Source organism: Chlorocebus sabaeus, chromosome 8 (genome assembly GCF_047675955.1).
Source record: "Chlorocebus sabaeus isolate Y175 chromosome 8, mChlSab1.0.hap1, whole genome shotgun sequence".
Classification (NCBI taxonomy): Eukaryota; Metazoa; Chordata; class Mammalia; order Primates; family Cercopithecidae; genus Chlorocebus; species Chlorocebus sabaeus.
In genome coordinates this window covers 30339696-30365008 of record NC_132911.1, presented here as the reverse complement: position 1 = coordinate 30365008, position 25313 = coordinate 30339696, and the positions used below count along the sequence as shown (strand labels likewise).

The window sequence follows — 25313 nt, the reverse complement described above, 5'->3', positions numbered from 1 at the left end:
ACTGGCTGAGACTACAGGCTATTTTTTTTTTTTTTTTTTTTTTTTGAGACGGAGTCTTGCTCTGTCTCCCAGGCTGGAATGCAGTGGTGCGATCTCTACTCACTGCAAGCTCCGCCTCCCGGGTTCACGCCATTCTCCTGCCTCAGCCTCCCGTGTGGCTGGGACTACAGGCGCCCGCCACCGCGCCCGGCTAATTTTTGTATTTTTAGTAGAGACGGGGTTTCACCGTGTTAGTCAGGATGGTCTCAATCTCCTGACCTCGTGATCCGCCCATCTCGGCCTCCCAAAGTGCTGGGATTACAGGCGTGAGCCACCACGCCTGGCCTACAGGCTATTTTTTATGGTGACTAGGTCTCGCTGTGTTGTCCAGGCTCCTCTCAAGCTCCTGGGCTCAAAGGATCCTCCAGTCTTTACTCGCCAAAGTGCTAGGATTACAGGTGTGAGCCACTGCACCCAGTCACACTTAAAAAATCTGGTGATTTCCTGAGACTGGAAGGTTCAGGTTAATATAATGTTTTACTTAGTTAAGAATTGAACAAAAACAACCTTTGTTAATATCTCTTGCAAATGTATCCATTGATTTTCTTGCTTTAGATTCTGCTTCACACAGAGTGCTTTTCTTTTTTCTTTCTTTCTCAAGCTTGATGCCCCACTGAACGAACCTTCATCTGAAATGAAAAAAACACTTTGAAGGTGGAGACATGGATGTTGAATAGCGAATATGTGCCAGGGGCAGGGCCGTATCCAGACAGCATTCTATTTAGTCATGGTTGGTGTAAAGCTCATGAAATGCAACAGAGACAGGGATCTTTATCTGTTTAAGTCATCAGTATAGTTGAAGCCCCTACAACAGTGTTTTGCACATAGCAAGTACTCAATATATAGTTTATGAAATAATTGAGTTGATGAATCAATACTGTTTTGCTTTGGAAATTATGACTCGTCTATTTTCTAAGTAGTTCTGTCATTCTGGTCTTGAATTAGATTTTAGGCAGAAAAGGATGACAGAGGGAGGAAACTAGGCAATTCTGTGGTGGGGGGTTTAGGGGAACCAGAGGAAGGAAGTTAACAATTTTTTTTTTTTTTTTTTTGAGACGGAGTCTTGCTCTGTCGCCCAGGCTGGAGTGCAGTGGCCGGATCTCAGCTCACTGCAAGCTCCGCCTCCCGGGTTCACGCCATTCTCCTGCCTCAGCCTCCCGAGTAACTGGGACTACAGGCGCCCGCTACCTCGCCCAGCTAGTTTTTTGTATTTTTTAGTAAAGATGGGGTTTCACCGTGTTAGCCAGGATGGTCTCGATCTCCCGACCTCGTGATCCACCCGTCTCGGCCTCCAAAAGTGCTGGGATTACAGGCTTGAGCCACCGCGCCCAGCCAACAATTTTTTTTTTTTGAGACAGGGTCTTGCTCTGTCACCCAGTCTGGAGTGCAGTGGTGCAGTATAGCTCACAGCAGCCTCAAACTCCTGTGCTCAAACGATCCTCCCACCTCAGCCTGCCATGTAACTGGGACTACAGGCATGCAACACCACACCCGGCTAATTTTTAAATTTTTTATTTGTGGAAACGAGGCCTTACCGTGTTTCTCAGACTGGTCTCTAACTCCTGGGCTCAAGCAGCCCTCCGGCCTCACCTCCCAAAGTTTTGGGATTACAGCTTGAGCCACCACACCCAGCTGGAAGTTCACTATTGAACACAGATGATGTTCTTGGCAGGTGCAATTGCAAATTAACCAAGTTCTTGTTTTACTGCCAACATGGGCAATGTGAAGTTTCTACCTGGCTAGGCAGGATTGAAGGTAATGAGGGAGGCCCTAGGAAAAATGGTGAAGCTTCTGAATTTTGCCACCTGTTATCACCAGACTCTATACCTGCTCAGTCCCTCCTTGGAGGGGGGCCCTGTCCTCACTGTAAGCTAATGCCAGCAGGCCCACTGATTGGGATTCTGAACACTAGATTGGTGGGAAGAGGAAGCTCTCAGGAATGGATCATCAGTTTGGAAAGGGAGGCTGAGTTACAGGAGTCTCCTTGATGATGTGTTTACTGAATGGCCTGTGAAATTTGTTTCTTAGCTGGGTGTGGTGGCTCACACCTGTTATCCCAGCACTTTGGGAGGCCGAGGTGGGTGGATCACTTGAGGCCAGGAATTTGAGACCAGCCTGGTCAACATGGCGAAACCCCATCTCTCCTAAAAATTCAAAAATTGGCCAGGCGTGGTGGCTCATGCCTGTAATCCCAGCACTTTGGGAGGCCGAGGTGGGCAGATCATGAGGTCAGGAGATCAAGACCATCCTGGCCAACATGGTGAAACTCTGTCTCTACTAAAAATAAAAAAATAAAAAATAAAAAATTTATCTGGGCGTGGTGGCACACGCCTGTAGTCCCAGCTACTCGGGAAGCTGAAGCAGGAGAATCACTTGAACCCAGGAGGCGGAGGTTGCAGTGAGCCAAGATCGCACCACTGCACTTTAGCCTGATGACAGAGTGAGACCCCGTCTCAAAAAAAAAAAAAAAAATTAGCTGGGTGTGGTGGCAGGCACCTGTAATCCCAGGTACTTGGGAGGCTCAGGCTTGAGAATTGGTTGAACTCAGGAGGCAGAGGTTGCGATGAGCCGAGATCGTGCCATTGCCTGGGCAACAATAGTGAGACTCCATCTCAAAACAAAGCAAACAAACAAACAAACAAACAAAAAAAACAAACCTTAGCAGGGCATAGTGGTGTGTGCCTGTAATCTCAGCTACTCGGGAGACTGAGAATCACTGGAACCCGGGAGGCAGAAGTTGCAGTGAGCTGAGATTGTGCCACTGCACACTCCAGTCTGGGTGACAGAGCGAGTCTCTGTCTCAAGAAAAAAATAAAATAAAAGAAACTTGTTTCTTCTCCCTCATTAATGCCCACTTGGAGAACTAGGGAATCTGCCAGTGTTGTATGCTTAGGGTCTCAGCAGTGTGCAACTCTGGGCAACCAGAGCCCTGAGAACTTACCTGGATAATGCTCCAGTCTGGGAGGCAAACTTCCTTTGTGATCAGCTGATGTGTTTTAGGTAGGAAGGCGCCTGGGGAATTTATCTCCTCCTTTCCATGTGCTTCATGTGCATGTGAGGAGCCAGTAGACGCAGAAATAATTCAGAGGTGTCAGAGTCACCATCACATCTCTCATAGATTAGAAATAGATGATTTGTATACCTTACCTCTGACCTGCTCAAAATCTCCATAATGGAAGCATTGTTTTCTTAACTGAGCTAGGAGAAATTTGGAAACTCACCCACCTCTAGCCACTAAATGGGAGAGCTGAGAGTCAAATTCCTATCTGTCTGACTTGAGGCCTGTGCTCCCTCTGACAACCTGATGCACAGGTCAGCTAGAGCAGCTGTCCCTAACCTTTTTGGCACCAGGAACCAGTTTTGTGGAAGACAATTTTTCCACGGACCAGGGGTGGGGAGATGGTTTCAGGATGATTGAGGAATGAAGTGAATCACATTTATTTATTTATTTATATTTTTTGAGACGGAGTTTCACTCTTGTTGCCCAGGCTGGAGTGCAATGGCGTGATCTCGGCTCACTGCAGCCTCTGCCTCCTGCTCGGTTCAAGCGATTCTCCTGCCTCAGCCTTCCAAGTAGCTGGGATTACAGGCACCCACCACCACACGTGGTTAATTTTTGTATTTTTAGTAGAGATGGGATTTCACCATGTTGGCCAGGCTGCTCTTGAACTCCTGACCTCAGGTAATCTGCCCGCCTCCGCCTCCCAAAGTGCTGGGATTACAGGCTTGAGGCACCATGCCCAGCCTGCATCACATTTATTGTGCACTTTATTTCTATTATTATTATGTTGTAATATATAATGAAATGATTATACAACTCACCATAATGTACACTCAGAGGGAGCCCTGAGCTTGTTTTCCTGCAACTAGTTGGTCCCATCTGGGGGTGATGGGAGACAGTGACAGATCATCAGACATTAGATTCTCATAAGCAGTGTGCAACCTACATCCCTTGCACGTGCGGTTCACAATAGGGTTCATGCTCCTATGAGAATCTAATGCCGCCACTGATCTGAAAGGAGGTGGGTGGTGCTCAGGCAGTAATGCCAGCGATGAGGAGCAGCTATAAATACAGATGAAGCTTCGCTCACTTGCCCGCCACTCATCTCCTGCTGTGCAACCTGGTTCCTAATAGGCACCTGGGGGACAGGGACCCCTGAGCTAGAAAAAGGGGAAAGAAGGCCGAGTGCAGTGGCACATGCTTGTAATTCCAACCTTTGGGAGGCTAAGGTAAGAGAATTGCTTGAGCCCAGGATTTTGAGACCAGCCTGGGCAACATAGTAAGACTCTGTCCCTAATTTGTGTGTGTGTTTGGTTTTTTCCTTTTTTTTTTTTTTGAGATGGAGTTTCGCTCTTGTTGCCCAGGCTGGAGTGCAATGGCGTGATCTCCGCTCACGGCAACCTCCACCTCCCCGGTTCAAGCAATTCTCCTGCCTCAGCCTCCCAAGTAGTTGGGATTACAGGCATGTGCTACCACGCCCAGCTAATTTTGTATTTTTAGTAGAAACAGGGTTTCTCCATGTTGGTCAGGCTGGGCTTGAACTCCCGATCTCAGGTGATCTGCCCGCTTCAGCCTGCCAAAGTGCTGGGATTACAGGTGTAAGCCACCATGCCCAGCCTCCCTCTCTAATTTGTAAGAAATTGAAAAAAAAAAAAATGGGGGAAAGAGAAGGGAGCAGCAGAGGGGGTGGGTAAACGAGACTATGCCAGCTTTTCACCCCTGGCCTCCCCAGCTCTCAGTGGAACTAAGTGTGTGTATCTGTGTTTTGAGATAGGGTCTCACTGTGTTGCCCAAGCTGGAGTGTAGTGGTGCTATCTCAGCTCACGGTAGCCTTGACCCACAAGCTCAAGTGATCCTCCTGCCTCAGCCTCCCCAGTAGCTGGGACTACAGGCTCACACATCACATCTGGCTAATTTTTGTATTTTTTCTAGAGATGGTGTTTCACCATGTTGCCCAGGCTCATCTTGAACTCCTGGCCTCAAGCGATCCACCTGCCTTGGCCTCCCAAAGTGCTGGAATTATAGGCATGAGCCACCACTCCCAGCCTAAATGTGCTTTTCATTCCTTCCAAGTCAGAGGTGCTGAAGTCACATCATGTTGCTGGCATGTAAATAGTTCTCTAAAAGCAGTGGAAATCCCTGGAGACCTGTTCACAGGAGCTGCCAAAATAGGACGGTGGCATTTCAGGATCATAGGCTTCCTTTCAACCAGTGCCCCAGGCCCCAAAGTGTTGTGCTGGGGCGCAGCTCCTATTACCCAACAGGGCCACAATTTTCCACCATCCTCTTCCTCTGGTTTCTGGCCCAGTGCTCTTCAATTTTAGGGAATGTGGTGATACTGCTGCTGCCCCTTGAGTCAGTATCTTGGATAGGCTCAGAACCTCTCTCTGGCTGGCACTGTAGGCCAGGATACTGATACAGTCCGCAAGAGCAGGGACTATATCTGTTTAGTGCCTTACCTTGCATAATGCCTGGCACAAGTGGGTGCTTACTCAGTACCTCTGAATGAATGACTGCAAGCTAAGACTATGTAGAAGCGAAAAAGGCAGAAACTTCTAAAAAACAAACCAGAGTTACAGACACCAGGCACCAGTGAAAGCCCACCTTGGCGCTTTGAAGAAACATATTCCAAAAAAAGAATATGTTTTAAAATTAAACATATTTTTAAAAAACTTTAAAAACATATTTTTAAAAGACTTAAAAAAAGAAGTCTTAAGTAACTTTAAAGTAGCTTCAAATATACATGAGGAACAAACTCATGGTATGTGAGAGTAGTTTAGAACATTGAGTGCTTTATGACACCCTTGGATTGCTTTTAATGATTCTTGGGAAACAAGAAACGGTGGCTGGAGGACCAGCAGTATTTATTTAGCAGACAAATCATCTCTACCTTTGGGAAAATTGCTTTTGGAGTCTGCCCTAGTCGAAGCCACTTAGTAAACTTAAATGGTGAACTGCAGGATATAAAGGTCTGGGTGGAGGGCGCTGGGAAGCACGTTGCCTGCCAAATAACTGGAAAAGGCAGGTTGGAAGAGAAAATCATTCCCATTATGGGGCCAGCGTTGTACTTCCCACAGAGTTTCGACCTCCTTTCTCTGCTCTTACCTTTAAGAAATCCCTGCCGTCCTCCTTTCTTCAAAATGGCTTATTCTATTTATCCCAGTAATGTCAGGTACTTGGGGGTTGAGAAATAGCATATCCTCAGCTTGGCCAGATGAAAGGCCACTCTAGATAGAGAGCCATACATTTATTATTATTATTATTATTATTATTATTTATTTTTAGAGGTAGGGTCTGCCTCTGTTATCTAGGCTGGAGTGCAGTGGTGTTATTAGAGCTTACTGTAGCCTTCAGCTTCTGGGCTCAAGAGATTCTCCTGCCTCAGCCTCCTGAATAGCTGGAACTACAGGCATGCACTACCAAGCCCAACTTATTTTTTAATTTTTTGCAGAGATGGGGTCTCAGGGTCTCACTTTGTTGCCCAGGCTGGTCCCTAACTCTTGGGCTCAAGCAATCATCTTTCTTTTCGGCCTCCCAAAGCATGAGGATTATAGGCGTGAGCCACCACGCCCAGCCCATAAATTATTCTAATTTTTAATATGAAGTACTTTCTGAATAGTGTGCTTGCGCTTGTTGTAGGTATTGATTCTTTTATGAGGCTTGAATTCTGTACCCTTTTCTCAATCCCATGAGTTCCTGTTTCTGTTGCCTTTAGTATTCTTATTGTAGCATAATTGCATTAAAAAAAATCCAAGTCCAAAACTTGACAGTGTATGACCTATCTCTTTCCAGGAAAAGAAAAAAAAAAAAAATCCCATGTAACTGATAACTTGAGACTGTATGGAAACATAACTCATTCCTTTATTTTATTTTATTTTATTTTATTTTATTTTATTTTATTTTATTTTTTGAGATGGAGTCTCACTCTGTTGCCCTGGCTGGATGCAGTGGCGGATCTCAGCTCACTGCAACCTCCACCTCCCAGGTTCAAGCGATTCTCCTGCCTCAGCCTCCCGAGTAGCTGGGACTACAGACGTATGCTACCACACCCGGCTAATTTTTGTATTTTTAGTAGAAATGGGGTTTCACCATGTTGCCCAGGCTGGTTTCGAACTCCTGACCTCAAGTGATCCACCCGCCTTGACCTCCCAAAATGCTGGGATTACAGGCATGAGCCACTGCACCTGGCCATCACTCATTCCTTTATAATAACCGAGTGCAGGATAATAACAAATAATAGGATTATAATGAAATTGTAGCAGGTACGCTATTAGAATTTTGAAACAACTAAAGGAATAGAAGATTACTGTTCAGGAAGACCATCTGTTTCAAACATTAGTGATCTTCATAAGCTTTGGGCAGGTTTCTTTGAATTTAGCTTTTTGTATGAAGTGCCTTGGCTAGTATGTATGTGGTTCAGGATCCACCACAGAAGGATACCCAGAAAGCATTCTATTATGAGAGCTAGGCTAGTATTACTGGGGCAAACAGAAAGCCAGTCTAGTTTCCTATGGTCATGATTGGCAGAGCTACAAGCCCCTAATATAAATTATGTCTAGAAGGCATTCATTTTAATATAAAAGAATAATTGTGTTATAGATGAAGGATTGAAGAGTCACTCACCAAAATTCCACTTCCCAAATTAAATCATTTTAGTGTATTTTTGGTTATTCTGGTTTATAAATGTCTAAAAACAATTATACAAGTGACAAATGACTATTTCCCATTATAAAAAGCATGTAGAGTCTGGGTAGCTCGGGGTTTCGATCTCCTGCCTCTGACAACGCCGTGATCTCCTCTCCCCTCCAATCCTATCGGCGATGGACAATGCCTGCGAGTCATCTACGGACAAAGGTGGAGAGACAGGGGAGCCAGATGAGACAGCCGCTGCTCCCGGGGACACGGGGGCTACCGACGTGGGTGGAATCCCAGAGGAAACTGATGGAGACGCAGATGCGGACTTGAAAGAAGCTGCAGTGGAGGAAAGCGAGCTCAAGAGTCAGGATGTCTCAAATTTAACAACAGTTGAAAGGGAAAACTCATTGTTATTTACTCCTGCAGCCAAAAAACTGAAAATAGATACCAAAGAAAAGAAAGTAGATGAAGATGAGATTCAGAAGATGCAAATCCTGGTTTCTTCTTTTTCTTTTTCTCTCTGTTGTTTTTTTTTTTTTTTTTTGAGACGTAGTCTCTCTCTGTCGCCCAGGCTAGAGTGCAGTGGCATAATCTCGGCTCACTGCAACCTCTGCCTGCCGGGTTCAAGCGATTCTCCTGCTTCAGCCTCCTGAGTAGCTGGGATTACAGGCGCATGCCACCACGCCCGGCCAATTTTTGTATTTTTAGTAGAGATGGGGTTTCACCATATTGGCCAGGCTGGCCTTGAACTCCTGACCTCATGATCTACCCGCCTCGGCCTCCCAAAGTGCAGGGATTGCAGGCATGAGCCACTGTGCCCAGCGGTTTCTTCTTTTTCTGTGGAGCAGCTGAACCATTATGAAATGTATTGCCACTCAGCGTTCCCTAAGGCAGCCATCAAAAGGCTGATCCAGTCCATCAGTGGCACCTCTATGTCTCAGAATGTTGTTATTGCTGTGTCTGATCTTTCCAAGGTTTTTGTCTGGGAGGTGGTAGAAGCAGCACTGAATGTGTGTCAGAAGTGGGAAGAAATGCCACCACTACAACCCAAACATATGAGGGAAGCTGTTAGAAAGTTAAAATCAAAAGGACAGATTCCTAACTCAAAGCATAAAAAAAATCATCTTCTTCTAGATTGAAGTCTAGAAAGGCCTATTACTGACAGAAGAAGTATTGGTTCCAGACTTCCTCTAAGACCGTCTGCACTGTTGCTTTAGTGTCTCAGTCCTCCAAGGATTCCATGATGATTTTAATGTCTTTCTCAAAACTCTGAGATTTGTCACACCTAGTAAGTGTGTAGCCTGTTTGATACTTGCCTTGACTAAATTTTTGGACCTCTTGGGGCATTTTGAAGTTTTTAACTGTCTTGGCCAGTTGGAAGAAGATGTGTGGGCTGTAAGCATCTTCTGGACAGGGGAACTGCTTTCAGAGAGAAAACAATTCCAAGAGAGTTTTTTTTTTTTTTGGAGATAGGGTCTTGCTCTGTCACCCAGGCTGGAGTGCAGCGGCATGACCGCAGCCTTGAACTCTTGACCCTCCCACCTCAGTGTCCTGAGTAGCTAGGACTACAGGCACACTACTGTGCCCAACTAACTTATTTTTATTTTTTATGGAGATGGGGTCTTGCTTTGTTGCCCAGGCTGGTCATGAACTCCTGGCTTCAAGCAGTCCTCCTGCCTCAGCCTCCTAAAGTGCCGAGAGCTTTCGTGATTTTTTTTTTTTTTTTTTGAGACGGAGTCTGGCTCTGTCGCCCAGGCTGGAGTGCAGTGGCCGGATCTCAGCTCACTGCAAGCTCCGCCTCCCGGGTTTACGCCATTCTCCTGCCTCAGCCTCCGGAGTAGCTGGGACTACAGGCGCCCGCCACCTCGCCCGGCTAGTTTTTTGTATTTTTAGTAGAGATGGGGTTTCACCGTGTTCGCCAGGATGGTCTCGATCTCCTGACCTCGTGATCCGCCCGTCTCGGCCTCCCAAAGTGCTGGAATTACAGGCTTGAGCCACCGCGCCCGGCCAGCTTTCGTGATTTTACATTGAAGCCTAAAGTTGCTAAGACTTAGGTTGTTTCTTATATCTGGTTTTAAGTAGATGAAACAACCGGAAACTTTTACTTGTGATACTCTATGAAACAGCCAGAAACTTTTACTTGTAACACTCTACCATGAAGGATGCGGTGCTGACAGGAATAGTGGAATAATTGCTGCTTGTAAACATCTAAGATTCTCCTGTGAATTTTGGTGAGTGATCGTTAAACTGTTTTCCAAAAGCATATACAGGCCAAGCGCAGTGGCTCATGCCTATAATCCCAGCACTTTGGGAGGCCGAGGCGGGAGAATCGCTTGATCTCAGGAGTTCAAGACCAGCCTGGGCAATATACTGAGACCTTGTCTCTATTTTTGTAAAGTAGTTTTAATTTTTATTTATAAAATAAAATAAAAAGCATATATAGGCCATGTATGGTGGCTCACACCTGTAATCTGAACACTTTGCGAGGACGAGTTAGGAGGATTGCTTGAGCCCAGGAGTTTGAGACCAGCTTGGGCAACATAGTGAGACCCTGTCTCTGTATTTTTAGAAAAATATTTTTTTTTTTTTTTAAAAAGTATATCCAGGCATGGTGGCTCATGCCTGTAATCCTAGCACTTTGGGATGCCAAGGTGGGCGGATCACTTGAGCTCAGGAGTTTAAGACAAGCCTGAGCAATGTGGTAAGACCCTGTCTCTACTAAAAATACCAGGCATGGTGGTGAACGCCTGTAGTCCCAGCTACTCTTGGGCTGAGGAGGGAGGACTGTTTGATCCTGGGGAGCGGAGGTTGCAGTGAGCTGAAATTGCGCCGTTGCAGTGAGCTGAAATTGCGCCATTGCACTCTAGCCTGAGTGACAGAGCAAGACTGTCTCAAAAAGAAAAAAAAAAAAAGAATATAGAACAAAATGTGAAAGTTTTCTCCCTTTCCAGAGAAACACTGTTGATTGCTTGGAGTATAGCCAAATTGTGTTTACACCCATATATATATACATACACATACTGCGTATAAATATGAATTGGGTCATGGCATAACTACTATTCTGCAACTTTCTTTTGATGCATAACAGTATATGTTAGAACTCTTTCCATATAGTGCATAGAAATCTACCTTGCCCTTTTTAAATGGCTGCAGAATATTCCACAGACTCAATGTATAACAATTTATTTGATACTTCCCTGCTGATGGATTTTTAATGTGTCTGTAGTTACCCATTATCACCAAGCTTCAGGGAATATCCCTATAAATGCATCTTTCGACACAGGAGCATAATATGTGACTACTTTTCTAGGTTACTCTAAAAGGAGAATTGCTGGGCCAATCAGGATGTGTTTGCTAACACTAGTTATAATCAACCTTTAAAATTTTTGCCAATCTGACAGATGAAAAATATTTCATTATTTAAATTATCTGTTATCTTTACTTTTAAAAAATGTAGCTTTCGGCTGGGTGTGGTGGCTCATGCCTGTAATCCCAGCACTTTGGGATGCCACGGTGGGTAGATCACTTGAGGTCAGGAGTTCGAGACCAGCCTGGCCAACAAGGTGAAACTCCATCTCTAGTAAAAATACAAAAATTAGCCAGGCAGGATGGCAGGCGCCTGTAATTCCAGCTACTCGGAAGGCTGAGGCATGAGAATCGCTTGAACCCAGGAGGCAGAGGTTGCAGTAAGCCGAGATATTGCCACTGTATTCCAGCCTGCACGATATAGTGAGACTCGGTCTCAAAAAAAACCCAAACAAACAAAATAATGCAGTTTTCTGACTGGGCACAGTGGCTCACGCCTGTAATCCTGGCACTTTGGGAGGCTGAGGCAGGTGGATCACCTAAGGTCAGGAGTTTGAGACCAGTATGGCCCACATGGCAAAACCCCATCTCTACTGAAAATACAAAAATTAGCTGGGCGTGGTGGTGCACATCTACAGTCCCAGTTATTCGGGATGCTAAGGCAGGAGAATCGCCTGAATCCGTGAGGTAGAGATTGCAGTGAGCTGTGATCGCACCATTGCACTCCAGCCTGGGCAACAAAGGGAGATTCTGTCTCAAAAAAAAAAAAAAAAGTAGTTTTCTGGTCTTGCTTTTCCTACTTTTATTCCGTAAGTATTTTTCTATATATTAACTAACAGTGAAATGGAAATGATTGTAACCAAATATATATTTGTACATAACATGATATAATCTGTGCATTTGTGCGTTTCGCTTTTCTACATCTTTGGTTACTTCTTTAGGCTAAATGCCAAGTAGTTATAAATCAAAGTCATTTTATGAGATCTAATATTTATTTAGGTTTTCTCAAGTTTCTTTACTAATGGTTAATCAACATCCCAAGTTCCATGCCATGTACTTTAAATTTTTGTGCCTCTGGTGACTATTCACCAGTATCTCTGTGTTCAACCTTTGTGTGTGTGTGTGTGTTCTTTTTTGAGGTAGAGTCTTGCACTGTCACCTAGGCTGGAGTGCACTGGCACAATCATAATCATGACTCACTGCAGCCTTGTCCTCCTGGGCTCAAGTGGTCCTCCCACCTCAGCCTCCTGAGTAGCTGGGACCACAGGTGTGCACCACCACACCCAGCTAATTTTTTTTTGTAGGGACGTGGTCTCGCTTGTTGTCCAGGCTGATCTCGAATTCATGGGCTTAAGCAGTCCAACTGCCTCAGCTCCCAAAATGCTGGAATTACAAGTGTGAACTACCAGGCCTGGCCCATCTTGGGTGTTTATCCATGTATTCTGCAGTACTTTCCCCAGAAGTCCTCTTAGACAGCTGCTCAGATGGGCTGATTGTCCTTTCTCTGTCTGCTTTCCTTGAGAAAATGCTGATGAATAAACTTCTCTCCCTCATCACAGAAGGAAAATAATGTTCTTATCCTTTTTTAACAAAGAAAGTAACTAGAATTTAGTGTACTGTGACTTAGAACCCAAGGAAGCCTCCTCTCTTGATGCTTAGTGTGCATTTCTTGCAGATTTGTTTGATGGTTTGAATTCAATATTGTTAAAGTCTGTCTTTTTTTTTTTTTCCCCAGGTGAATGTTGGATGTGTACCCAAAAAGGTAGAATTTTTATTTCTCTTTCCCTTTACAATCCTTTTTCTATTTGTAAATCATAATCCGAATAAGAATGTTTCCAAATGTATCCATTAAAATTCATTCTGCCAAAAAAACCCTAGACCCCACTAAAAGTGGCTTAAGCAATAGGATTGTTTTTGTTTGATTTGTGTTTAAAATTTTTTGTTTATTTTTAATTACTTTTTATTTTTATTATTATTATTTTTTTGAGACGGAGTTTCACTCTTGTCGCCCAGGCTGGAGTACAGTGGCGCGACCTCAGCTCACGGCAACCTCTGCCTCCTGGGTTCAAGTGATTCTCTTTCCTCAGCCTCACAAGTAGCTGGGATGATAGGCGCGCGCCACAGCACTCAGCTGATTTTTGTATTTTTAGTAGAGATGGGGTTTCACCATGTTGGCCAGGCTGATCTCGAGCTCCTGACTTCAAGTGATCCACCCACCGTGGGCTCCCAAAACGCTGGGATTACAGGCCTGAGCCACCGAGACCGGCCACGGTCTAGTAATTTAGTTTGGTCATCTACACCGCAGGATAGTTTTTTCTCAGCAGGAAGACCCAGCCAGCAAACCAAACTGTTGAATGGAATCTTCTTACGTGGATTCATGGATTTTCTGTATCATGCTGGTGATTTTTTTGGTATTAATATCTGTGGTGCAGGTCACATTGAATGATTTCATTTTTTTACCCTTGACAAAGAGGAAAAAACAGCAGCTCTTATTTCTAAAGCTGCCTCTTGCTTATACTTGCAATGAATGCCACTCATTTGAATGAACTTTCAACATATGTTGTAATCGCAAGCTTACCACCTTTATTAATGGCATTCCATTTTAACTTGTCATCTTTTTGGTATTATGTAAGCAAATCTCTTAATCTCATCAGTGATGCATACCTGAGTTTAATTCCAAAAAGCTTTTTTGAAATCTGTTGCCTGGTATAGGTGATGTTTTTCTTTCTGTCTTAGGAAGACTTTTTTTCTCTGGTACGTTTTCCCTCAACTGTTTCCTTTCCTATTAGTCATACTTTTTGGAATCTGTTCTACTTGGAACCATGCAATTATGACTGTATGAATTATATAAATTCATTATAAGGTGGTTTTATGTAGTTTAAACCAGTTATGGTAGTAAATTTCGTGTTGATTGGTGCAAGTTTATTTTTTAAAAAATATATTGCTGGGCTAATACTGTACAGTAAACTGATTTTGTAATGTTTTATTCTTATATTTACTTATTCCTTCTGATCATATGTGGTAGACATTTATGTATGTTCATTTATATATGTTTTTGTTTCTTTTTGTTTGTTTATTTATTTATTTATTTTTTTTGAGATGGAGTCTCACTGTTGCCCGGAATGCAGTGATGTGATTTCAGCTCACTGCAACCTCCACCTCCCAGGTTCAAGTGATTCTCCTGCCTCAGCCTCACGAGTAGCTGGGACTACAGGCGCGCACCACCATGCCTGGCTAATTTTGTTTTTGTTTTTTTTTTTTTGAGATAGAGTCTAGCTCTGTCGCCCAGGCTGGAGTGCAGTGGCCGGATCTCAGCTCACTGCAAGTTCCGCCTCCCGGGTTTACGCCATTCTCCTGCCTCAGCCTCCCGAGTAGCTGGGACTACAGGCGCCCGCCACCTCACCCGGCTAGTTTTTTGTATTTTTTAGTAGAGATGGGGTTTCACCATGTTAGCCAGGATGGTCTCGAACTCCTGACCTCGTGATCCACCCGTCTCGGCCTCCCAAAGTGCTGGGATTACAGGCTTGAGCCACCGTGCCCTGCCTTTTTTTGTATTTTTATTAGAAATGGGGTTTCACCATGTTAGCCAGGATGGTCTCAAACTCCTGACCTCGAGTGATCCACCTCCCTCAGCCTTCCAAAGTGTTGGGATTATAGGCATGAGCCACTACACCCGGCCTTGTTTTTGTTTCTTTTTAGTCTGTTTTTAATATCTTTCCCCTTATCTCTTAAAAAAAAAAAAAGTTTTAAGTTAGCAAGATATAGTAGATTTTATTATTATTATTATTATTATTTTATTTTTATTTTTTGAGACACAGTCTCTCTCTGTCACTCAGGCTGGAGTGCAGTGGTGTGATCTTGGCTCACTACAACCTCTGCCCTCATGGTTCAAGCAATTCTCCTGCCTCATTCTTCCAAGTAGCTGGGACTGCAGGTGTGTGCCACCATGCCCAGCTAATTTTTGTATTTTTAGTAGAGATGGGGTTTTGCCATGTTGGCCAGGCTGGTCCCAAACTCTTTTTTTTTTTTTTTTTTTTTTTTTGAGACAGTCTCGCCCTGTCGCCCAGGCTGGAGTGCAATGGCACAATCTCAGCTCACTGTAACCTCCACCTCCCAAGTTCAAGAGATTCTCCTGCCTCAGCCTCCTGAGTAGCTGGGATTACAGGCGTGTGCCACCACGCCTGGCTAAGTTTTTTTGTATCTTTAGTTGAGACGGGGTTTCATCATGTTGGCCAGGCTGGTCTCGAACTCCTGACCTCGTGATCCGCCCACCTTGGCCTCCCAAAGTGCTGGGATTATAGCCGTGAGCTGCTGCGCCCGGCCCGAACCCTTGACCTCAAGTAATCCACCTGCCTTGGCCTCCCCAAAGTGCTGGGACTGCAGGTGTGAGCCACCGCACCTAGCCAGGTTTGTTTTTAATTTAAAGGGCAGTATTTTATCTGCTGTTACCTAGTTACCATTCATTCATGATTTCTTTTTTCCCTCAGGACTCATTTACTGCTGTTTTTGATCCTTTTTTTTTTTTTTTTTTTTTAAACAGGTAATGTGGAACACAGCTGTCCACTCCGAATTCATGCACGATCATGCTGATTATGGCTTTCCAAGTTGTGAGGGTAAATTCAGTTGGCGGTAAGTGTCAACACTGAGAGGGTTCAGTTTCCAAGTATAGATATTTTTCTTTCTTTTTTTTTAAGTACAATTTCCATTTTATTTTTCTCCAGAGAATAGTCTGTCTCAGTCTTTAAGGACTCAGCTCCTTACACGGGCTTTGGTGGGGGACGTGGGGCAGCACCCGCAAGTCTAAATCGGGGAGGGGGTGTTCGGTCCTTGCGGGCTTCACGAGCTCGATTCCTGACTACTTTGCTGTGAATTGAACGACTCACACAGTAACGTAGCTTCACATACAGCTTGGGAAGCACATAGGCATCGAAGACACTCGCTTCAGAAATGTCCCTGACTGCTGTGGCCTCCACTATGTTTCAAATGACGAATTTCTTAATGGCCTTGTCCTTGGGCACGCATCGGGCACAGTTAGTGCAGCGAATAGGCTGCACACGGCCGCGGCCCTTTTTGGCACGACCATTGTTCCTTCTTTTCTTTGTCATCTTGGATGTACGGACCGAAGAGATAGTTTTCTTTCATAACTAAGTGAGCCGCAAACTTTTTTAGGGATGGAGGAGGAATTGTGGTAAATATTTACAGTATGAGATTTACAGTTTAGCCATTTTTAAGTATACAATTGAGTGCCATTAAGCATATTCACATAGGTGTGCAGTCGTCACTACTATTACCACTTCCAGAACTTTCCTGCCATCCCAAACAGAAACTCTATTCCATTAAATAATAACCCCTCATTCTCTTCTCCCGCTGGCCCCTGGGAACCTCTATTCTGCTTTCTGTCTCTATGAATTTGCCACTTCTAGGAAACTCATATAAGTGGAATCATACAGTATTTGTTCCTTTATATCTAGTGTATTTTGTTTTCACGGTTTGTCCATGTTGTAGTATGTGTCAGAACTTCATTGCCTTTTTTGTTGTTGTTGTTGTTGTTGTTGTTAAGACAGGGTCTTGCTCTGTTGCCCACGCTGGAATGCAATGGTGCAATCATAGCTCACTGCAATCTTGAGCTCCTGGGCTCAAGCTATCTTCCCACTTCAGCCTCCTAAGTAGCTGGAACTACAGGCATGTGCCAGCATGCCTGCCTATTTTTTTTATTTTTATTTTTAGTAGAGATGAGGTCTCACTGTGTTGCCCAGGCTAGTCTTGAACTCCTGAGCTGAAGTGATCCTCCCGCCTCAGCCTCCCAATTTGCTGGGATTTCAAGTGTGAGCCACTGCGCCCAACCTTCATTCCTTTTAAAGGCAGATTAAGATTTCATCATATGGATAAAACATTTTGTTTATCCATTCATTCGTTAGTGAATTTTTGGGTTGTTTTTACCTTTTTTTTTTTTTTTGAGACAGAGTCTAGCTCTGTCACCCAGGCTGGAGTGCAGTGGCGCGATCTCGGCTCACTGCAAGTTCCACCTTCCGGGTTCACGCCATTCTTCTGCCTCAGCCTCCTGAGTACCTGGGACTACAGGCGCCCGCCACCACGCCTGGCTAATTTTTTGTATTTTTTTTTTAGTAGAGACGGGGTTTCACCGTGTTAGCCAGGATGGTCTCGATCTCCTGACCTCGTGATCCACCCACCTCAGCCTCCCAAAGTGCTGAGATTACAGGCGTGAGCCACCGCGCCCAGCCTGTTTTACCTTTTGGTTATTATGAACAATGCTGCTATGAACATTCGTGTAAAGGTATCTATCTGTTTGGGTCTCTGCTTCCAGTTTCTTTTGGGTCTGTACTTAGAAGTGGAATTGCTGGGTCATATGGCAGTTTTGTGTTTAACTATTTAAGGAACTGCTGTAAATCTTTTGAAGCCGTAACAGTTGTGAAGAAATTTAGCAAATTTATGTAACAGGTATTTATTAAGTACCCACCACGTCCTACGCACGCCGTGTTCTAGGGACTGTGCCAAAGCATTTCTCCTTGTCTTCTGTGCAGAAAGATGATGCCAACTGAGTGCGTTCTCCACTGAGTGGCACAGAGTCTTTTAACACATGGGGCAGCAGAATGACACAGGGAAGGGATGACTGTCTTCGGAGACCTTCACTCACTGTGGTTCCTATTGACAGTCAGTGATTCTCTGCTCGGGTGTTCAGGGACAGATGCCTTAGTTACTAACTGGAAGGGGAAGATCCTGTTTCTGAGTACTGACTTGGGTTTCATTGCAGTGTTATTAAGGAAAAGCGGGATGCCTATGTGAGCCGCCTGAACACCATCTATCAAAACAATCTCACCAAGGTGTGTATGCTGGGTTTTTAACTTTGAGAAAAAGCTGTTCCCTTGTTGAGTACTCAGCGAAGTCTTGCCAGACTGCAGCTCTATTTATTTATTTTCATTATTATTATTTTTTTGGAGACGGAGTCTTGCTTTGTTGCCCAGGCTGGAGTGCAGTGGCGTGATCTCGGCTCACTGCAAGCTCCGCCTCCTGAGTTCAAGCAATTCTCCTGCCTCAGCCTCCTGAGTAGCTGGGACTACAGGCTACATGGTGTGCCACCATGCCCAGTTAATTTTTGTATTTGTTAATAGAGACAGGGTTTCATCATGTTGGCCAGGCTGGTCTTGAACTCCTGACCTCAGGTGATCTGCCCACCTTGTCCTCTCAAAGTGCTGAGATTACAGGCGTGAGCCACCGCGCCTGGCCCTATTTTATTTTTAATGACCAAGTCTCTATCTGTCGCCAGGCTGGAGTACAGTGGTGCAATCATAGCTCACTGCAGCCTCCAAATCCTGGGCTCCTCCCGCCTCAGTCTCCTTAGTAGTTAGGACTGTAGGTACGCACCACCACACCTGGCTAATTTTAAAAATATTTTGTAGAGATTTCTTACTATGTTGCCTAGGCTGGTCTTTAAACTCCTGCCTTAGTCTACCAAAGTGTTGGGATTATAGGCATGAGCCACTGTGCCTGGCCTCTTACTTTTTCTCTTATTGAAATTGACCTGTCAGAGCAGAAGCCTCTGACCCAGCTGGCCAGTCTCTTCTGCAGAGAGAGGGTGGCATGTGCCAGAGCTGGTAGACCAGGCCTCACCTAATGGCTGCACCTTGAGTAGATCTGGCCTGGCACTTAGATTCAGAAGTCACATACGAGAGACTTTGTGCACCAGTGTGGCAGTTTATTAATTAAAAAGAGGAGTGCCATCTAGCTGAAAACCTGCCATTGTGTGTTTGTTTGTTTGTTTATTTGTTTGTTTGTTTTTTGAGACAGAGTTTCTCTAGTCACCCAGGCTGGAATGCAAGAGCACAATCTCAGCTCAGTGCAACCTCTGCCTCCCGCCAGGTTCAAACAATTCTCCTGCCTCAGCCTCCCAAGTAGCTGGGATTACAGGCGTGCACCACCACGCCTAGCTAATTTTTGTATTTTTAGTAGAAACAGGATTTCATCATGTTGGCCAGGGGTCTCGAACTCCTGGTCTCAAGTGATCTGCCCACCTCGGCCTCCCAAAGTGCTGAGGTTACAGGCATGAGCTACTGTGCCCGGCCAAACCTGCCATTGTTTATTTGCCTAGAGTAAGACCTCTTTAAGAGACCAAATTAGGATTCAGAAGGTGGTTTTTATGAATGACATCTGATCAAGAAAACTGGGTTTTCCTGTGTGTTTGCCTCCAGCAACTGTATGTCATCCTTCACTATCCTGATGGTTTCCCCCCTAGTGCTGGGATGTGACACCTTTCCCACCAGGAACATGTGGGTGACATTCACAACCTGTGCATCACTTAACTCTTCTTTTTCTTGACAGTATCTTTCCACCACTCTTCGTTTGTCTTTGTGGTCTCACTTTGCTGTTTCTAAGACTTCTTAGGTTTTGTTTGTTTGTTTGTTTGTTTGTTTGTGAAACAGAATCTTGCTCTCTCACCCAGGCTGGAATGCAGTTGTGTGATTTCAGCTCACTGCGACCTCTGCCTCCCAGGTTCAAGCAATTCTTGTGCCTCAGCCTCCCGAGTTGCAGGGACTACAGGCACATGCCCCCACACCTGCCTATTTTTTTTTGTATTTTTAGTAGAGATAGGGTTTCACCATGTTGGCCAGCTGGTCTCGAACTCCTAACGTTGAGTGATCCGCCTGCATCAGCCTCCCAAAGTACTGGGATGACAGGGGTGAGCAACCACCCTTGGCCCTCTTAGGTTATATTTAGATCAGAAACTTTTTTTTTTGAGACAGAGTTTTGCTCTGTTGCCCAGGCTGGAGTGCAGTGGCGCGATCTTGGCTCACTGCAAGCTTTGCCTCCTGGTTTCACGCCATTCTCCTGCCTTAGCCCCCCAGGTAGCTGGGACTGCAGGCGCCTTCCATCACGCCTGGCTAATTTTTTGTATTTTTAGTAGAGACGGGGTTTCACCGTGTTAGCCAGGATGGTCTCGATCTCCTGACCTCGTGATCCACCTGCCTCGGCCTCCTAAAGTGCTGAGATTACAGGCGTGAGCCACTGCGCCCGGGCCTTTTTTTTTTTTTTTTTTTTTTTTTTGAGAAGGGTTGGCCGGGTGCGGTGGCTCAAGCCTGTAATCCCAGCACTTTGGGAGGCCGAGACGGGCGGATCACGAGGTCAGGAGCTCGAGACCATCCTGGCTAACACGGTGAAACCCCGTCTCTACTAAAAATACAAAAAACTAGCCGGGCGAGGTGGCGGGCGCCTGTAGTCCCAGCTACTCGGGAGGCTGAGGCAGGAGAATAGCTTGAACCTGGGAGGCAGAGGTTTCAGTGAGCTGAGATCCGGCCACTGCACTCCAGCCTGGGCGACAGAGCTAGACTCCGTCTCAAAAAAAAAAAAAAAAAAAAGAGAAGGGTCTTACTCTGTCACCCAGGCTGAAGTGCAGTGGCATGATCTCAGCTCATTACAGCCTGGACCTCCCAGGCTCAAGTGATCCTCCTGCCTTGGCCTTCCAACATGCTGGGATTATAGGCATCAGCCACTACACCTGGCTTAGATCAGTAGATTCTTGATGATAATTAGGCCACTGTGATCTCAGTAGCAGCATATTTATAAACCAATTTTTAGGACAAGCTACTTCATAGGTAGCTAACTGTATGCAGTTTTATATTCTTATTCATTGGGTTTATTTTTTGGAGGGTGATCTTTTCCAACCTTGATCCACAATCCGGGGGAAAAATATTTAGAGGCCTGCAGTCCTTATGCACAGGAGATTTTAAGACTGAGTATAGAGTAACACTGGCAGTACTAAAACACACCACGTTTTTTATTTTTTATTTATTTACTTATTTTTTATTTATTTTTATTTTTTGAGACGGAGTCTCGCTCTGTCGCCCAGGCCCAAGCTCCGCCTCCCGGGTTTACGCCATTCTCCTGCCTCAGCCTCCTGAGTAGCTGGGACTACAGGCGCCCGCCACCTCGCCCGGCTAGTTTTTTTTTGTATTTTTAGTAGAGACGGGGTTTCACCATGTTAGCCAGGATGGTCTCGATCTCCTGACCTCGTGATCTGCCCGTCTCGGCCTCCCAAAGTGCTGGGATTACACGCTTGAGCCAACGCGCCCGGCCCCACATTTTTTTTGTTTTAATTATTTTTTTGAAGTCAAGATCTCACTCTCTTGCCCAGACTGGAGGGCACTGGCATGATGACAGCTTACTGTAGCCTTAACCTCCCAGGCTCAAGCAATCCTCCCACCTCAGCCCCCTGAGTAGCTTGGACTATAAGCACTGTCCCACCACACCCTACTACTTTTAGAAGATTTTTGTAGAGGCTGGGCGTGGTGGCTTACGCCTGTAGTCACAGCATTTTGGGAGGCCGAGGCGAGCGGATCATGAGGTCAGGAGATCGAGACCATTCTGGCTAACACGGTGAAACCCCGTCTCTACTAAAAATACAAAAATTAGCTGGGTGTGGTGGCCTGTAGTCCCAGCTACTCGGAAGGCTGAGGAAGGAGAATGGCGTGAACCCTGGAGGCGGAGCTTGCAGTGAGCTGAGATTGTGCCATTGCACTCCAGCCTGGGCGAAAGTACAAGACTCCATCACCAAAAAAAAAATTTTTTTTTTTTTTGTAGAGATGAGGTCTTGCTATGTTGCCCACACTGATCTTGAACTCCTGGTCTCAAGCAACCCTTCTGCCTTGTCCTCCCAAAGTGTGGGGATTATAGGCATAAACCACTGCATCTGACTTTTTTTTTTTTTTTTTAATGGAGCTAGCTGAAATACTTTTGCAAAAGAGGTAGGAAAATTATTCAGGAACCAGCATTTTGTAATACTTAGAAATCTTGGTGTGTGCTATAGCTTATGGTGATCTTATGGGGAAGGAATTACTTACAATTGACCCCGAAATTCTGTATTGCAAAGGAAACTTTCTTTTTAATATCCTAGAAAATGAAAGTAAAAATCTCACTGCTTCTTCCTCTGAACTAGTGTCTGTCCTATTGCCATGTGGGCCACACTCCTTTTTGTCTAGCATTGCAGAGGACGTCATTACGACCTGAGGGAATGGTGTTCTGGAGGCCTGTGGGTTTTGTCTTTGACCTTGATTCAGCTTGATTAAGCCTGGCACCTGCAGAAACAGGCCTGGAGGGTGCAGGGAAAGGAGAAGATAACTCAATTCAGAATCAAGCATGTTCCAAAATGTTAAAGCATTCCACTTTGTAATCATGCTTACATGGTTCCATTATTCTTATAAGTTGACCACATTTGCATGCCCCTGCATGTATCGTGGCTGGCAGAAGCATGCCAGCACCCCCTAAGTGAAGGCCTTGGTGCAGAGGATTCCAGTAAGAGCACATCCAAAAGTAAGAGTCTGAGTTCTCCCTGTCTCCAGCATAGACCTTCCGTGTCATGTACTTTTGTGGTATTTTTCCCATTTTACGAAAGCACAAGCATTGCGTTTCCCTCCCTTGGCCAGAGTATTCCTGTCTTGGTCTTGCCTCTGCTTATTTCAGCTTTATCCAGTTGTCTTTCTCAGCCTTCTGTCTCTCCTCCAGACACACCAGTCTTTTTGAGAGTCTTGGCTCTGTCGCCCAGGCTGGAGTGCAGTGACGTAATCTTGGCTCACTGCAACCTCTGCCTCCCAGGTTCGAGGGATTCTCGTGCCTCAGCCTCCTGAGCAGCTGAATTACAGGTGCCCGCCACCACTCCTGGCTAATTTTTATATTTTTATTAGAGACGGGGTTTCTCCATGTTGGTCAAGCTGGTCTTGAACTCCCGACCTCAGGTGATCCCCCTGCCTCGGCCTCCCAAAGTGCTGGAATTACAGGTGTGAGCCACCACGCCCAGCCCAGACACAGCATTCTGTAATGTGTTCACATTGCACATAAGGAACTTTCACCTACAATTCTTGGGGGCAAAGATGTCATCTTTCTTATGGGGGTGCCTCGCATATACTTTTTTGTCTCTGGGTTTCGGCCCAAGGTAGCACTTGTATTTCTTCTTCTTTCGTCTTTCTCCTCCTCCTTCTCCTCCTCCTCCTCCTTCTCCTCCTCCACCCTCCTCTTCCTCCCTCCTCCTCCTCCCCCTCCTTTTTCCCTCTCCTCCTCCTCCCTCCTCCATCTCCCCTTCTTCTCCTCCTCCTTCTCCTCCTTTTCTTCCTCTTTTCTTCCTCCTCCTTTCTCCTAACTTCTTTCTTCTTTCTTCCTCCTCCTCCTCCTCCCCCCCTTTCTCCTCCTCCTCCTTCTTCCTTCCCCTCCTCCTCTTCCCTACTTCCTTCTTCTTCTTCCTTCTCCTCCTCCTCCTCTTCACTTTGTCATCCAGGCTGGAATGCAGTGGCGCCATCTCAGCTCCCTGCAGCCTCAACCTCCCCGATGCAAGCAATCCTCCTGCCTCAGCCCCTCAAAGAGCTGGGACTACAGGTGTGCAGCACCATGCCTGGCTAGTTTTTGTATTTTTAGTAGAGACTGGGTTTTGACATGTTTCTCAGGCTGGTCTCAAATTCCTGAGCTCAAGCTATCCACCCACCTCTGCCTCCCAAAGTGCTAGGACTACAGGTGTAAGCCACTGTGCCCAGCCTATTTCATCTTACTGTGTACTTCCAGCATCTAATGGCAACCCCTTTCCTAAGTATAGATTGCCAGTTAGGAGTTCTACAGAAACTTGAACAATGGAGAATTGTGTTGGCATCAGCAAACCAAGAATCAAAATGTTCAGTAGATAAATGAAAGTTCTGATAAGTTGCAGCAGGTGTCTTTGTTTTTATTCTAAGAACAGGCTAATGTCATGGTTCCTTCTCTAGTCCCATATAGAAATCATCCGTGGCCATGCAGCATTCACGAGTGATCCCAAGCCCACGATAGAGGTCAGTGGGAAGAAGTACACCGCGCCTCACATCCTGATCGCCACAGGTGGTGTGCCCTCCCTCCCTCATGAGAGCCAGATCCCGGGTGAGTCATACAGCAGGTACTCATTAACAGCAGTCAGGAGTTTACCGTTGCTTTCAACCTGACAAGCCATGCCAAGGGATCTGCCTAAACCAGTTCTCTCTTTGGAGCCAGGCCATGGGAGAAGGTCTTTGCAGAACCTAACTCCAGTTGGCCTAGTGGTAGCTTATGATGCAGGCACCCAGGCTGGAGTGCAGTGGCACAATCTTGGCTCACTGCTACCTCTGCCTCCTGGGTTCAAGCGATTCTCCTGCCTCAGCCTCTCGAGTAGCTGGGACTATAGGCACGCCACCACCACACCTGGCTAATTTTGGTATTTTTAGTAGAGATGGGGTTTCATCGTGTTGGCCAGGCTGGTCTTGAACTCCTGACCTCAGATGATCCGTCCACCTTGGCCTCCTAGAGTGCTGCGATTGCAGGCCACTGCGCCCGGCCAAGAGATTTCATTTGGCCCCAGGCTCAGACATATTGTAGGTAACAGGGAGAGAAATCAATGAAAGCCTCATTCTTTCCTTCTCAGCTTAGCATACATTGTTTCCAGCCTCAGTTTGTCAGATGGGTTGTTATTTATAAGACACGTGATAATTTATTGTTTTGTTCCAGAGAGAGAAATCTTCTAAGGATGTAGCTTAAGTAGCTAAGTAAGCTTTTATATACGTATTTTCTCTTTTAAGTAGAGAATTATAGAAGATTAAAGCTGTAAGGAATCTCAGAGATGGTCATAACTGCTTTTGCATTTTATTATTTATTTATTTATTTATTTATTTATTTATTTATTTATTTTGAGACGGAGTCTGGCTCTGTCACCAAGGCTGGAGTGTAGTGGCACAACCTCGGCTCACTGCAACCTCCGCCTCCCGGGTTCGCACCATTCTCCTGCTTCAGCCTCCTGAGTAGCTGGGATTACAGGTATCCGCCACCATGCCCAGCTAATTTATGTATTTTCATAGAGACAGGGTTTCACCATGTTGGTCACGTGGCTCTTAAACTCCTGACCTCAAGTGATCCGCCCGCCTCGGCCTCCCAGAGTGCTGGGATTACAGGCGTGAGCCACTGTGCCCGGCCTATTATTTTATTTTATATTACTTTATTTTTTTGAGACAGGGTCTTGTTCTGTTGTCCAGGCTGGAGTGCAGTGGTGTGATCACAGCTCACTAAGGCCTTGACTAGGAGATTTAGATGGGAGATTGCTCAAATGATCTCTTTCTTTCTTCCCAGCTAGATTGTAAGGACTTTATGGATGGTGAACGTAGTTTATACATCTTTTGAATTCTCCATGGATTGGCTTCATAAGATACATTATCAACGTGAATTTTTTTTTTTTTTTTTTTTTTTGAGACAGAGTCTTGCTCTGCCACCCAGGCTGGAGTGCAGTGGCACAATCTCCACTCACTGGAACCTCTGCCTCCTGGATTTAAGTGATTCTCCT

The 25313-nt window shown here is 45.4% G+C and overlaps 1 protein-coding gene and 1 pseudogene across 1 annotated transcript in view; one reads left to right on the top strand and one right to left on the bottom strand.

Annotated features, from left to right (window-relative positions):
* GSR (glutathione-disulfide reductase) overlaps nucleotides 1–25313 on the top strand; it is a 59978-nt gene that overhangs the window by 7549 nt on the left and 27116 nt on the right. Inside the window, exons 2-5 of the mRNA XM_073018024.1 lie at nucleotides 12717–12743; nucleotides 15522–15610; nucleotides 17754–17823; nucleotides 23740–23887. Of these exons, the coding sequence (XP_072874125.1) occupies nucleotides 12717–12743; nucleotides 15522–15610; nucleotides 17754–17823; nucleotides 23740–23887 (334 nt within the window). The remainder of the gene's footprint in view (nucleotides 1–12716; nucleotides 12744–15521; nucleotides 15611–17753; nucleotides 17824–23739; nucleotides 23888–25313) is intronic.
* LOC103215582 (small ribosomal subunit protein eS26 pseudogene) lies at nucleotides 15634–16152 on the bottom strand (annotated as a pseudogene).